Raw genomic sequence first — 14,889 nt, 5'->3', positions numbered from 1 at the left:
TTTTACAATAATTATTGGGGGTGGGGGCTATATTATGGGGCCTTACGGCTAATCTCTGATGTCTGACTCCAGGCACATCCTTAGAGATAATGTCATCTTTTGGTTTCTCCTAAATGCAAGTTAAAAAACTAAGTTTTCAGACAACCTGACAAAAGAACCAAGTGGGCACCTTGCCACTAGGAAGACTTCCGTATAAGTTAGATATTTTACCCTGTGTTCCATTAACGTGACAGAGTTTAGGTTTCCCCCACTTTCCATTGTTTTTGGATTAAACATTTCCAGTATTCCGACCATGACTGAAGATAACACCATTAGATATAGTCAGAGTTAGGATCAATAACAATTAGTTACACATGTGGGTGAGGGAGAAGCCTTGTGTTCTATCCTAACAATTTAAAAAAAAAAAGTATGAGGTGTTTGATTTTGCTTTCAGCAGTTAGTTAAAGCACAAATCAAGCAATCACAGCAATCTGTAAGTACGATGCCACATGCCAAGCAGATGATAAAAATCAGCTTGTATTTTTAAAATCTTAACACTTGAGCAAATACAAAATACTTTGTTCAGACTTATGCAGTGAGACCCTAAACAATTTAATCATAAGTAAGAGCCATGGAATACAGCCAGTAATTATTCTCTCTTTAGGGGGCTTAAAGAGGCAGCCTTAGAATAAGATTTTATATCACACGTTAAGTTTTTAAAGCATTTTTCTAAAACAATTTAAAGACACTGAAAGCCCTTAATCAACCTGATATGGCTTAAAATCTAAACCTTGGATGAAAACATTTTTCAGTGCCATGGACAAGAAATTAAAAAAAAAAAAGAGAGAGAGACCCAACACAAGAAGACTTATAATAATAAAGACTGCCATTCTGCAAAACTCGGAGATTATGTCTGTGGCATCAAACTAAATAAATCTGCATACCTTCATTATCAGAGTGAGTTGCCTTAAAAACAAAAACTAGATAAAGCCAAAATAATGGCATTTCACTAAAACAGTCGCAACCGATGCCTTATCTATGCACAAACAAGCCTTTGCTTTGTATGATTGACCAATACTGCATTCCAGTCAGATGTGTGAGTTAAGTAACATTACGTACACCTCTCTATACAAAATATTGCAAGATCCATAAAGTGATCTTGCAGCTGTTGATCGAATCCAAGCTGAACCTTAACTAAAGGCTAAGGGACATTGTTAGAAATAAAGAGCCTATTACCAATCCTGTACAAGTAGTAAAGGAGGATAGAAGAGGAACAGCATTACCCGAGTAATATTTGATACCAAGAACTTGCACCTAGAAAGCAACCAAGAAGTAAATAAATTTAACTTGGCTCTACCTTATTTAAGGAGCATTTCTTCCTCCTGCACTCTCAGTTGGTTCTACTAGCAAGCCCCCTTGACTATAAACAAGGCAGCTCCAGACCACACTTAACACTACTACAGTGTTTAAGACCGTGCTAAACAGCAGAAAACCCCGCTGCCAAGGTCAACTGCATGAGAGTCCTAATTGTAAGCTTGACATCAACTTACCACCCACAGCAGGCAGGAGGAGGCAAAGGTTAGAGCAGCAGCTCTGTCAAAAACGTCACAAGCTGCTGGGGTTTGGCAGAGAAGGCCCAATCACTACAACCAATATAGTGTTTCACTTGCATTTAAGAAAAAGGGGTTGGTAGGAAAGCTTGAAAAAACACGATGCATGCCACTCCACCTTAACTCCCGCTCTGCAGCATCCGTCTTAGCCAGCCATGCATTTACTGCTTTATTTAAAGTGGTTAATAGGCCCCTAGTGAAAGAACGGGGGGGGGGGGATCATGGCTGGACTTCTCAAATATTTAATAATGTTTCTCATTTTACTGATGCAATCATGAGAAATTCTAGCTACTGTTTAATTAATTAACAGTAAAATCAACCAGCCAACAAAACCCAAGGACAGTGTTCCAGTTGTGAGTTGGGGGGGGAGTGTTAAATTCTACACGTTTTAGCATTTAAACCACAAGAAGAACAAAGAATTTGACTTAACAGTTGTTACCAAATATAATGAAGGGTTGATTTCTTCAGAAGTGAGGAAATGTTAAGCTGCAATGTTAATTTTTTACTTCCACGTGAACCATCTTTTTTCTTTTTGGAAGGAGGGCTCTATTAGTTCATCACCAGGTTAGAAACCAATTCCCCTACAAAACACACATCCCATTGCAACACCTTTATCCAGATTTCATTCCCTGCAACCAAAATACAAACTAGATGATTTAATTATGCCTCATTTCCATTGTCAATAAATCTACTCCCCATTAAATTAAAAAGGGCATGGTATGGGCACTAATGCCTGGTGTTTCTTCTCAAGGTTTCAATGCAGAAAACACATTACTGTTTAAAATAACATTTTTCACCATTTATCCAATATATTATCATCATAAAACAGGATTTATTTCCCCTCCACCATTCTTTACAAAGTGAACTTTCAGGCTAATTAATTTTGACCTCACAATAGTAAAGGAAGCATAAAAGGGTCTATGCTTATTGATTACACTTATTGTCCTTACATTCATGCTTTTGTGTTCCTATAGCTATATAATCTAGACATATGAGAGGCACACAAACCCAAATCTCATTTGGCATCTTTGAGAAAGCTGAACCCTCTTTATGCTACTTCACAGGGTTGTTGTAAGAGAGTTGTGACCAAAGGGAAAAGAAACTATCTTAAAAACAATTTTTGGTGGGTGCAGCATCAGAAGATGCAGTGTCTTGTTGGCTTTATCGGAGGTTTAAATTTGTAATCAGTTCTGCTAGAACCAAAGTAACAGCTACCCCTCTCATACATCTATTTTTATGTCTATAAATTAGCTCACGTAGGACTTCTAGCCAGCCAACCAACTCACCTTAAGCTTTCACTTTTGGTAATTGGAAAGGCAGAATAAAATCAGAGGTCATGCTTGCAAGCGGTCCCGCTAAAATCCACAGGAAAAGTTCAATCTAACTAAATTAACTTCCACTGTTTTCTATGGATCTGGTGCATCTGGATCCAAACCAGTGAGCTGAAAGGAACCTTGGGAGATCTTTTAGGCCAATCCCTAGCTCAGTCCAGAATTTGTCTTTTGTAAGTGTTTTAATGAACAACTTCACTCGGGTTTTAAGTGTTAACAATATACATATAGGCACATTTTCTATGGAAGTGAGTCATTCAGAGAGCCATCAGCAGGCATGCGGGAAGCGTAGGCATCATAACACCTACGTCCATTTCACCCAAGTCCGATGAATAAGAAAGAAAAATGTAACAAACTGCAGATACTAAGAGGAAAGGAGAATATACTATGCGTTTTCCCGTGCAGCAACAATACTGTAACAACGCAGGAAGCATCCCCTAGGTGGCGCAAAGGAGCAACTGAACTGTCCCGTAACAGACGAGAAGTTACCTTCAAACAATTCAGCGCGGTTTAAAGAACGTGGTGCTTCTTAACTAGATTGATCACAGATATTGGAATCCCGGGCTTTCTCTCTTTCCACTTCCTATTTCTTCTAGTCGTTGAAGAGCTGCTATGAAATCCAAACTGATAACGCCGAAGGGTTCTAACAAATGCCTGCAGGGTTTTTTTTGTGGGTTGTTTTTTTTTTTTTGGAAAAAAAATTGATTGCCCAAATTTGGAATCCAGGTGATGCCTGCAGCGAGTGCATGAGCGCTAAGCCTGCACATCTAAGTAATTTTCCGATGCCCGTCTCTTTCCCCTCCCCCTCCCCGGAGCACGAAACTCCGAGGGAGTGATTAACCCTTTTGTCCCCAGAGGTAGTTCTCCAGCTGCGGAAAGAGATTTACATGTGGAAACATCACCTCCAACCCGCCCCGCCCGGCCAGCTCTCCCTTCGAACTAACCATATGCACAAAGGGGAAAAACAGCCATGCATTAAACATGAGATTTACTGCCTTCTGGCCAGCTTGCCGTTTTTCTTAAATCACCATTAATCGGGCTCGACAATTGCCCATTCGGACTCCATGGGAGGAAGGCAGAGAAAGGGGGGGGGGAAGGGGGCCCTCCAAGCCTCCTGCGGCTCGCCAATCGATCCGCCCCCCCCTCTTGCCCCAAATACACATTGTTATCGACCCCTGCCATTAATTTTGGGAAGGCGGGAGTTTATCCGGGGATCGCTTGATCCGAGTCCACCCCAACTTCCCACCACCTCCGTTAATAAAAAAAATAAAAATCCCAGGAGGTGGAAGAGGGAATCTTCTGACTAAAGTTTAAGATTTCACCTCAAGGTTTCCTTATGCGGGAGGGATATCATTTTTAACAAATCTCTGCCAGGGATAGACAGGATCTATTGGCGGGGGTGGTGGAGAGAATATTAAGAGACAGGGCGATGCAACTCATTCGGATAGCCCTAATATCTCATACTATTTCCCTTTTCAGGATGAAATCCGACTTTTCTGGAACTTGGAATGAGGGAGTATTTAATTGCCAAATGCCCAGTGCTCCAAAGGGCTTTGGAATGGGGTTGAAAAACTTCTCGCACCATCCAGGAATGTAAAACTCTCCCGTTTCCACGCGAGCAAGCCCTACATCTTCAGTCGGTCTTCCCCGAACAACCGATCCTCAACACACACATACATACAGAGCCTGATCCGAATCCATAAATCTGGAAAGGTAACATCCATCCGTTCCTCTGGTCTTTATATTTAAGCAGGCTGCAGAGGAGGAGGAGGAGGAGGAAAGAGCAAGAAAGCACCCATCATTAACTTCAACTCCTCTTCCCACCCATTAACACACCATATTAGCTCACCGGAGTTATTTTAGGAAGTCGGAAATCAAAGATGGCTGGAGGTCAGGCTACAAAAGGTCCGGAGTGATTGTGATCTCTGCCTCTCTCTCCTCCTCTCCCCCCACCCCCAGGGATAGTTTCCAGTTTTGGGGGTTAGTAGGAGAGAAGGGAGGCAGCCCTTCATTCAAACCAGGCGAGATCTTGACGGCTGGGAAGCATAACTACTTATGGACAGATAGAGATAATCAAGGCATGTCCCATCATTGCCTTACAAAAGAGACCCCTCTCTCCGGCCCCCTCCCAGAAATAGTTCGTCAAAATGGGGGAAGGGGTGCTTTAGAAAGTTACCTTTTAGCAGCATCCGTGGGAATCGACGCACACGATTGTCCCACATTAAGGGTTGGGTTTTAGCGTGTGTTTGTCTGGTGTGTGTGTGTGTGTGGGTTTTGTTTTTGTTTTTTTGGTCGAAAGGATGCTAAAACGACCCCAGAACCAGCTTACCAAACAAACAAAAAACACCTTTTTCCCGGGGAGGGGGAGCTAGGCAAATCCTAAAGTTGGCTTGTTTCCAACTGGATTTATTTAAGAATATCCCCCGCCCCCCCTTGGGAAAACTCCGATAAGTGATCAGCGAAGGGTGGATTTATTTATTTATTTATTTTAAAAGGAAAGATTAAAAGGGAGTGTTTCTTTTTTAAAAAAAAACCTGGCTGGTTAAAACAAAACACGTAGATAAATAAATAAATAAATAGCCACGCTCTCTCGATCTTCTGCCGAAATGGGGGGGGGGGAGAGAAGAGAAGGGTGGCACTAAAAGTGGTCCAGATTGCAAAAAAAGGGGTCAGGTTGGCTCAGGATCGCAGTCCCTAAGGCGTTCAAGGATGAGAGCAGAAGCCACTCGCCCGCACACAAAAGCGAGCAACACCCCCATACACACACTTCTTCCCCCCCCCACCTCCACCCACCCGACTCCTTAGTTGGATTTCTTTTGCCCATCAATTAAAGTTGGTAATTGCCCGGAGCTGCTCCGGGTTTAGGCTCACCATTCGCTACATCCTGGGGTTGCTGCTCGTCGGAATGGATGTGCTGGGGCTTCGCCTGCTTGCGCCTCGACATGGTGCGCCACACGCATCGGGAGCAAAATAGTAGCAATTATTTTCTTCGTCTTCGTCGTCTTCTTCACAACAAATTCCTAGAGTTGGGAAATTACTCCCAGGGCCCGGAATGCGCATGTCAGAGTAATTATGATTATCAATAATGCATTGCGATTTATCATGGGTCCCTGACAGCTGATTGGCCTGAGTCCAAGAGCTCACAGATTATTCAAATAAGGTCCATTGATCAGGGAGCAGAAGGGGTCGCTGGGCGTTGTAGTCTCCCGGCGTGGCCGCCGGGCGGCTTGCATGTGATGGAAGCGTGCGAGCGAGGAGGTTCGGAGCGAAACATTTTCGGCTGCCTGATTGGATTACTATATGTTTCTCCAGGGAAAGGGAATGGGGGGAGATGAGGCGAAAATGCTCCCGATTCCATCTTTGCAGTAAACAAAACAGCCGGGCAGCCTTGCTTTCCGGGGCGATCAACGGAGAGAACAGCACCGCACATCCCCTACCTCGCTTTTTAATTTGGTTTTTTTTTCTCAGGGGATTAATATCTGTGCGTGTTTCTGGCTGGCGTCCTGAAAAAAAAAAACAACTCCGATCACAGCTGGGAAGACGTTAATCACGCGTAAATCATAAACTTCTCCCCGCCCCATTCCCAAGACGCATCCTTGAGCAGCGATCCTATGCCTGTTTACTTGAGTAATAAAGTTTCCTTGGGGGTCGACGAGACCTGCGTGTTTACTTACTCAGGAAGTAGCGCCGCTGAGTTCAGTGGCGCTTGCTCCCAAGGAACTTGTCCGTATAACGACAGCTTTACTTTCAAGGAACGACCCATAGCTTCACATGTCTATTCAGAAGTAAATTCAAGGATTTCAATCCCGCTTACTCTCACGTAAGTGAATACAGTATAGGATTGCAACTTCTTTAAAAACGGACTTTTTTGGGGGGGTGGAAATTACGATATATATCCCAGATGGAGAAATTACGATATATATCACAGATGGGGTTAAAAAATGAGGGGTCTTTGGACTTCAGCTTTCACGTTCGCCCACTCAAGGTGATCACAAGAATTCTGGGAATTTTCATCTCCAAAAGTAACTTTCCCAATCGCTAATCTATTAGAAAGAACTTGAAGTGTGCTTGTCTACCTGCTTTTTGCCTCTTTAATATTCCAGTTTCAAATTCATGAACTGAAGAAAACCGTATGTGCTCTTGGATCCAGGGTTATACAGTACTTTGTATACAGTATTTCTTACTTTATAGAATTTAGAAGATAGCAAGTGCTTTTTAAGTTTGTCCTGTCCCCGCAGGCGGAACAGCAAAGACTCATATCAGCAGTATGCATAGATATGCTCATTTTGAGTGCCTGAGATATTTACAAACAGCGTCCTTACAACTGCTTTGCAAAGTATAACCATTGCTCAGAGATGAGAGATTTCTTAAAAGTACTTAATTAATGTCAGTCATAGCAGTCCCCCAGCTCAGCTCCTTAACACTGCGAGGCAATTTTAGTTCCAGACAACAGTGTCTGCTACATCTTATTGTATTGTTCTTGGTGAATCAATCTTTAAAAAAAATAAGTAGCTTAGAATTTGGGGAAACACATCTGGAAATGCCCCTAAGAACCATTTTAGTTCCCAAAAAGTAGTAAGAAAAGATTATGGATAATATTTATCAATTTATTCATTGGAAGGGGGGGGAGCTAAAGTTATATTAAAGTGTGTGTGTTTTGTCAAAAGCTTAGTTATGTCTCCCCCCCCCATTACATGCAACAGGTTAGGTAATTATTTGTCACCTGTTGAATTCAAGCTCTGCAGTTATTAATTTTATTGCATATTTCTCATCTCCTTTCTCCTACAATTTAGGGAAGCACACCTGGTTTCCCCATCCACTTGCATCCTCCCCATATTTCTGGGGGGGGGGGTAACTTGGGTAGAGGCTTACTCAACAGAGCTTTCCCCAAACATTTTGGTGCACAAGGGAACTATCCTTTCCCAAAGATGATGCACAGAGTATCCTAGGCAAATAAAATTATCTTGGTTTCCATGACTGAATATCTCACAAGGTCTTTTCTCCATTTTTTGGCCATAAAAATGCAACTGTGATGAGTTATATGACAAACAATTTGCTGCTCTTACACAATATGGGCAACCACCTGCTCTAAACAGAAGATTCAGGCTCAGAGAGTGAGCATTGTGGCTAGCGCGGGGGGGGGGTTGAACCCACATTTTCCTAGACTTACTTCAACACTAACAGCTACATCACACCAACTTATTCCTTGTACCCATTTTGCAGATGTAGGAAGATGCAACTGAGGCTGAGTTCGGTGACTTTCCCTAAGTAAGTTTAAAGAAGGAGGTAAGTTTCTAACTCACAGCTTTTATTATTGGCTATAATTAGCCATAAATTTGTTGCTTCCTTCCTACTCCTGGTGCATCAAATACTAATTTCTATGGTTCCTTGTCCCCCTGCCTCCCTAGATCTTTATACTATTTTGAGCTACAGTGGATGAATTTCAGCTTTTTCTGGCATAGGGAAAGCATTTCTCTTTTGCAGGGGAAAACATCTGTCGAATTTCTTCCTGCAATGCAGTTATCAAATGTACATGGTAAAGGTAAAGGTTCCCCTTGACATTTTCAGTCCAGTTGTGTCCGACTTTAGGGGGTGGTGCTCATCCCGCTTTTCAAGCTGTAGAGCCAGCGCCTGTCCGAAGACAGTTTTCCATTGTCAAGTGTCCAGCATGACTAGGGAACGCCGTTTTACCTTCCCACCGAGATGGTACCTATTTATATACTCGCATTTACATGCTTTCGAACTGCTAGGCTGGTGAGGAGCTGGGACAAAGCGATGGGAGCTTACTCCGTTGCGTGGATTTGATCTTACGACTGCTGGTCTTCTGACCCTGCAGCACAGGCTTTTGCGGTTTAGCCCACAGCGCCACCACGTCCCCAAATGTACATGAGCTGTGCTTAAATCTAATAAATATATTGCCATTGTAAATATATATATAGTATACACATACAATGAAATTCACAGACACCCGGAGACCAGACCCACATGTGTGCGCACGCGCACACACGCACGCACACACGCACGCGCACACACACACACACACACAAAGGGTTGAGGAACAGAGTGACCTTCTGACTCCATCGTCTTCTCTGGCCATAACATAGCACACAATTTCTCAAACAACAGCAAATACTTGCTAAACAGGAGAGTGGCTTAGGATGCTGGTTAAAGCTCCATTTGTGCCATGGGCTCAGCCAGGGGTCTTCATCAAGCCACCATCCATAATAATAAAATAATATGGTGGCTAAGCTCACGGCTTTTTGATAGAGGAAGATGACCATAATAAATATAATGCACCAGGGGATAATAAATTGGTCATTTCAATGAGTCAGTAGGACACTGAGAAGTCAGCATTTATGTAAAGTGCATTGATTCAGAAAGTCTACTTTAGAACTAACAAGTGGATTGAAACCATAGATTTTTTTTTCCAAAAGGGCTAAATGATAGTTCATGTGTTTGGCCTGCAAAAGATCATGCCACTAGAAAATAGGAAAAATGTTCAAATTTCTTTGCTTTGAGCAATCTGCATTTCCTCTTCATTCTGAATTTTATAGCATGTTTGTATAGGTACAAACACATTTTAAAAGGCAAAATATTTGCATACTACTACTCAATTCTTCAAGATTTTTTTCTGTTTTGTCTTTCTTTTTAAACAATTAAGCTGTCAGCTGTAAGTGATATTAGTTCTCCCACAATAAACACAGAAATGGAAAGTGGGAAATAGTCAGATTTGGGTTTTTTGTGTATGTGTGTTTATTACAGGGAGGCTCGAGCATTTAAATATTCAATCTCCATACATAGTTATATAGTTTGTATTTTGCAGTTTAAAGCCCTGGTGCTTTAAGGAAATGGATTGGCTGAAAACACACAGCAATAAATGAAACCCAGAGAATAAATCTTGACTTGAATTACTATGTAGTCAGTATCTTGAGAATTGTAGCACAAGAGACATGAGTTTAGATAGATTAGCAGTACAGACCCTGTTCCTAAATACAACTTAGCCCATAATCCTTTGCTTACGTGGGAGTAAGCCTCATTGAGTATAACAGGACTTCCTTCTAAACAAACATGTGTAGAATTGGTTGCTTTGTGTTTTTCTATTGGATCCCGGCCATGACAGCCTTCGAGAACACGTGTAGAATTATTCTCAGGTCAGCTTCTAAATTTTTTGAATTATAATAGGCCTATAAATTAGTGATTTCCAATTGGCCATATGTATCTTTAACAGCTCTGCTCAAGTCTTGGAAAGTAAGGCCATGTTTTTTTTTAAATTAAGTCACTCTATCTCATGTTAGGTTTTCCTATTTTCCTGCTACCTTCCACTTGTCTCAGTATTATTCTCTTTTCCAGTGAAAAGAGGATGATGATGATGATAATAATGATGATTATAAAGATGATAATGATACTACTACTACTACTACTACTACTACTACTACTACTACTACTACTACTACTACTACTACTACTAATAATAATAATAATAATAATAATAATAATAATAATAATAATAATAATAATAATAATAATAATAATAATAATAATAATAATAATAATGTCTTCTCTTGAAATCCCAAAGTACCATGGTCTCCATTTAGTCTTTTTCACTCCTAGATAAAGTTTGGGGCTTATTTGAACTAGGACCCACTTATTTGCCTTTTAATAGTCTATCTTATTCATAAAACTCTTTTCCAACACCATATTGTGAATAAACCTTTTTTTCCTGTCAGCTTGCTTCATTGTCCTGCTCTCACATTTATATTTAGTAATCAGGAATATCTATTTATTTATTTATTTATTTATTGCATTTATATGCCGCCCATCTAGACATAGTCTACTCTGGGCGGCTCACAATTTAGAAGATAAAAACAATTTAAAATATACAGTGGATATAAAATATATCATAATGTGGATGACATTGGTCTTGGTCTACAGTGATATATTAATTGCTGCATGAAAGTGCAACTGTAATCTTGTGCTGGCAGAGCAAATCAACAGTCTATAAGGTGATTCTAAAAAACAGGGACAGTCCAAACAAAAAATTACAACTTTTAAACTGGGCTTCAGATCAGCAGTAATTTTAGCATAGTTGTAGCTAGAGAATCTAGAGAACTTGTTGAACAACAGGCCTGACAATTCCTTTGTGTTTAGGTGAGAATTGGTTAACTGATGAAAAATGGAGTCAGGTTCTCGTGTTTTGATCTGCTTGGTGTCTGTGAATGGAAGTGGGTACACAAGAGGGTATTTTGTAGACCAGCCTTGTGTCGCCAGATGTACTTGGACAAAAACTCCCAGAAGCTTTCATTATTAGTTGTGATGGCTAGGATTTCTGAGATGTTAGACCAAGAACATCTGGAGATCCAATGTTGGTCAGCACTGTGTAGACCACTGGTTCTTAACCTTGGGTTACTCAGGAGTTTTGGACTGCAACTCCCAGAAACCTTCACCACCAGCTGTCCTGACTAGGGTTTCTGGGAGTTGCAGTTCAAAAGCATCCGAGTAACAAAGGTTAAGAACCACTGGTGTAGACCATCTTGACTGCTGACAGGGGTGTCATCAACATTCAGGCTGCCCTTTGCTTTGTAAAGTTTGGTATCCTTTTTCCTGCTGGCAGCACAGGCACAATATTGGTCCATTTTCTGGGATTTTGAATGGTGGATACTGAAGCACAATAGCCCACATTCATAAACTGGAGGTTTTTTTTTTTTTTTTTTTTTTATGAATTTAGTTCTAACTATACAGGATCCTTTCTGGTTCCTTCCTAGCTCCCCTTTAGAGTCTCAGTCTTCTGATTTCTCACCTGCAGTCTTCATATGGACAGATGACTGAGTTGAGATATAGAAAGACTTTTAATAATTTCTATTTATTCACTGTAAATATTAAAGTTATGTACTTCTGCTGCAGTCATTATTTTTGTCATCTTAATGTTCAGCCTTTATCCAGCTTTTGCACCTTCTCCTTTCACCTTCCTTGGCAGTTATTTCAAGTCATTGCTGCTTTCTTCCAGTAATAAAATGTAACTTGCCTGTCTTACATTATGGATATTTCTTCCATGAATGCTCACTCCTCCTTCATCTGAATCAAAATCGGGTATGATATGTTCTACATATAAACTAAACAGATAAGGAGATAAAATGCAGCCTTACTTGCATGCTGTTTCTCCATATTTCTCCCCAGTAATAGCCTATAATCAAGGCTATCATTTGAGCATGAGGACAATCAAATGCTGAGACACACCCTTTCAGAACAATCCATAGCTTTTCATGATTCATGCAAAGTCTTTCCTGTCATCTCAGCCCCTCTTTTATCATCCTTTTTGCTATCCTTTTCATCGCCCTTTTACCACCTTCATTGCCATCTGTTTTAATTTTTCTCGTTGTTATGTATTATTTTATTTTCTATTGTGTTTTAATATTGCTGTTTATATTGTTAGCCACCCAGACTGGTCTAGTTGCTAGACGGTGCGGGGTATAAATCCAATAAATAAATAAATAAATAAATAAATAAATAAATAAATAAATAAATAAATAAATAAATAAATAAATAAATAAATAAATAAATAAATAAATAAATAAATAAATAAATAAATAAATAAATAATAAAGCGTAGACTGATTTTTCTTCTGATTCTTTTGGGGAGTCCAGTAGGCAGGCTAAGTTAACATGATAGCATAAAGCAAGAATGAAAGATTTTAAAACACGAAGATAATAATTGCTATATCAAAGTTATTAAGGAACAAGGAAGCCACCAATATTCTCTGCAGTGGTGTTGTGAAGATATGTCTTATAGCAAAGTATTTTAGTGAATGTCTCTGCCAGATTTCACAAGAGGCTTTGGAAACAGAATGCTGCCAATGTATACTTCAATGGGCAAGCACATGGTTCACACAGAATTCTGTAGATTTATGCAGGATATGGTTAATGAGAGTGAATTGGAATATTGCAATTAGTCCATAAGCGTTCCTCTCATAACTCTTGTTGGAGTCAGTAGGAGGATGAGTCCAAAGCCCTTCTGATACATTTCAGCTCCTCTGCTGAAGTCAGTCTGTCGTCTTAATACCTGAGACCAAGAGACATGAACTTATCCAAACAATTGTCACTAGTATAAGTAAGTCTTTTAGCTTTAACCTCTTTGCAGCAGAAACATTGACTCTGAATTGCAATACTCACCAGTTTGTCTTTGGATGATGACCGATAGGAGGCAGGGAATCACAAAATTTTCTCGCATCCAGCAAGGCATTAGACTAGATGTTCTACAGCAGTGGTCCCCAACCTTGGGCCTGCAGAGGTTCATGGACTTCAACTCCCAGAAATCCTGGCCAGCAGAGTTGCTGGTGAAGGCTTCTGGGACTTGTAGTCCAAGAACATCTGGAGGACCAAGGTTGGGGACCACTGTTCTACAGGATTTCCCATGCTTATTATACTTCTAGATACATTATATAGCAGGGGTGGGCACAGTGCAGTCTTCAGCAATTCACCCTTTCACTGGGTCATAACACGCACACCCCTCAGTATTTATCACCCACATATAACAGTTTTGCCAAATGAGAAAAGGACACCAGTACCCTCCCCTATCTGTCCCTGTGTGACTTCCTGGGATTCTTGGGGAGACGATTGGCTGCCAGACCCACCATTCCTGATACGCCATACAATAACAGAGAGATTTTTCCCCAAATTAAATAAATCTGTATATATAGAGAAAGAGGCATAATATCTGCAACAAAATGAAAAGAATGCCATTTTATGATACACAAGTGACTATCTCGTTAGATACTGAAGGGGCCTCTTGTGGAACTCATTGCCACATTATGTTGTTGTGCCCATGGGATGACCAGTTTAGGTGCTAATGGCAACCTATGCTGATCATGATCTTCATTTTCAGTAACAGGATAATTATAGCCACCAGATACCTAGGACTAATTTAATTATGATTTTTTCTTATCATCCTCTTGTGGAGTCTGATGGCTGCTGCTAAAGACAAGAATTAAAATCCCATTGTATTTTGAAACATTTCAGAATAATGCTGTGCCTGTAAGGAGTTTTGTGCATCTAAGGAAAGGCACAATCATTAAAACATCATACTTCGGAAGAATTTTAAAATAACAATATAGCTGGTTCGGTAGTTTTGGTATTTGACTGTGCAGCCGGAAGTTAGGAGTTTGGTTCCCCACTGTGACTCCTGGGAGGAGAGCCAGCCTGTGTGGCCTTGGGCAAGCTGCACAGTCCCAGAGCATTCCCAGAAGAAGTGTGTTTGTTTTTGTGTGCTTATTCTTTTGGGGGGGAAATTATCCCCCAATGAGGATTTCATGGCTCATTCTCAATTAGGAGGAATCTACATCAGTGCAGCTGGAATGAAATCAAATTCTAATAAAGACAAATTTAAAGGGCTCTGTGTCTAAATGACAGCTTGAGAGGCTTATATGAGCATCTGTAATATTTTGGAAAACACACTCACTGGCTCCACCAAAGAATGACAAGTATGCGAGTGAGGCAGGTAAACAAACAAATGCCAGGATGTTTGTTAAAATGCCCAAGCATTTCATCTCATCCAAAGTAAACATCATCCAATCTATTTTTTCACAGTATGAAGTAACAGCCACCGCTCCAGAAGGAGGATGAGATATGTGGAAAGGAAGTTCAGAAGACTCAGAAATAAATTGAGGAGTAGCTTAAACTACTGGAGTTTGTTGTTTGTTTTTACCCTTACTTTCTCCTTAAAAAGAACCCGAGACGGCTTCCATAATTAGAAGGCAATATTAAAGCTAAAACAATAACTACGCAAATATTAAAATGGAACAAACAAATACTGCTCTGAGAGATTGTAAACACAAGTGCTACTAAAGACCCAGTCAGAGCAGCAGTGCATAATAATCCCTCTAAAAGCCACACTCATGTAGCTAGTTTTTGAGGGAAAGGTTGCCTGAAGAGAAAGGTCCGCCTGCTTGCAGAAGGACATCAAAGATGGGGCCGATC

At 40.6% G+C, this 14,889-nt stretch overlaps 1 protein-coding gene and 1 long non-coding RNA gene across 4 annotated transcripts in view; one reads left to right on the top strand and one right to left on the bottom strand.

Moving 5' to 3' along the window:
* SALL4 (spalt like transcription factor 4) overlaps window positions 1–6,101 on the bottom strand; it is a 31,551-nt gene extending 25,450 nt beyond the window's left edge. The window contains exon 1 of one of the 2 annotated variants that reach the window (XM_020779527.3): window positions 5,792–6,101. In XM_020779527.3, the coding sequence (XP_020635186.3) occupies window positions 5,792–5,864 (73 nt within the window). In that variant the 5' untranslated portion in view covers window positions 5,865–6,101. Of the gene's footprint in view, window positions 1–1,336; window positions 4,890–5,791 lie in introns of those variants that run through there. The other variant, XM_078392172.1, reaches the window with a different exon arrangement.
* LOC140706497 (uncharacterized) lies at window positions 6,087–14,637 on the top strand. 2 transcript variants are annotated; one of them, XR_013544476.1, is made up of 4 exons: window positions 6,087–6,178; window positions 6,389–6,740; window positions 8,144–8,206; window positions 14,500–14,637. It is a non-coding gene; the product is annotated as an uncharacterized LOC140706497 (long non-coding RNA). The 2 variants fall into 2 exon arrangements; XR_012086133.2 differs by having other exon boundaries at window positions 6,110–6,740.
* The last annotated feature ends 252 nt before the right edge of the window (window positions 14,638–14,889 follow it).

Source organism: Pogona vitticeps, chromosome 4 (assembly GCF_051106095.1).
Source record: "Pogona vitticeps strain Pit_001003342236 chromosome 4, PviZW2.1, whole genome shotgun sequence".
In the NCBI taxonomy this organism is placed as follows: domain Eukaryota; kingdom Metazoa; phylum Chordata; class Lepidosauria; order Squamata; family Agamidae; genus Pogona; species Pogona vitticeps.
Note: the sequence above shows the minus strand (reverse complement) of the source record. Positions and strands in the feature narration are given on the sequence as shown.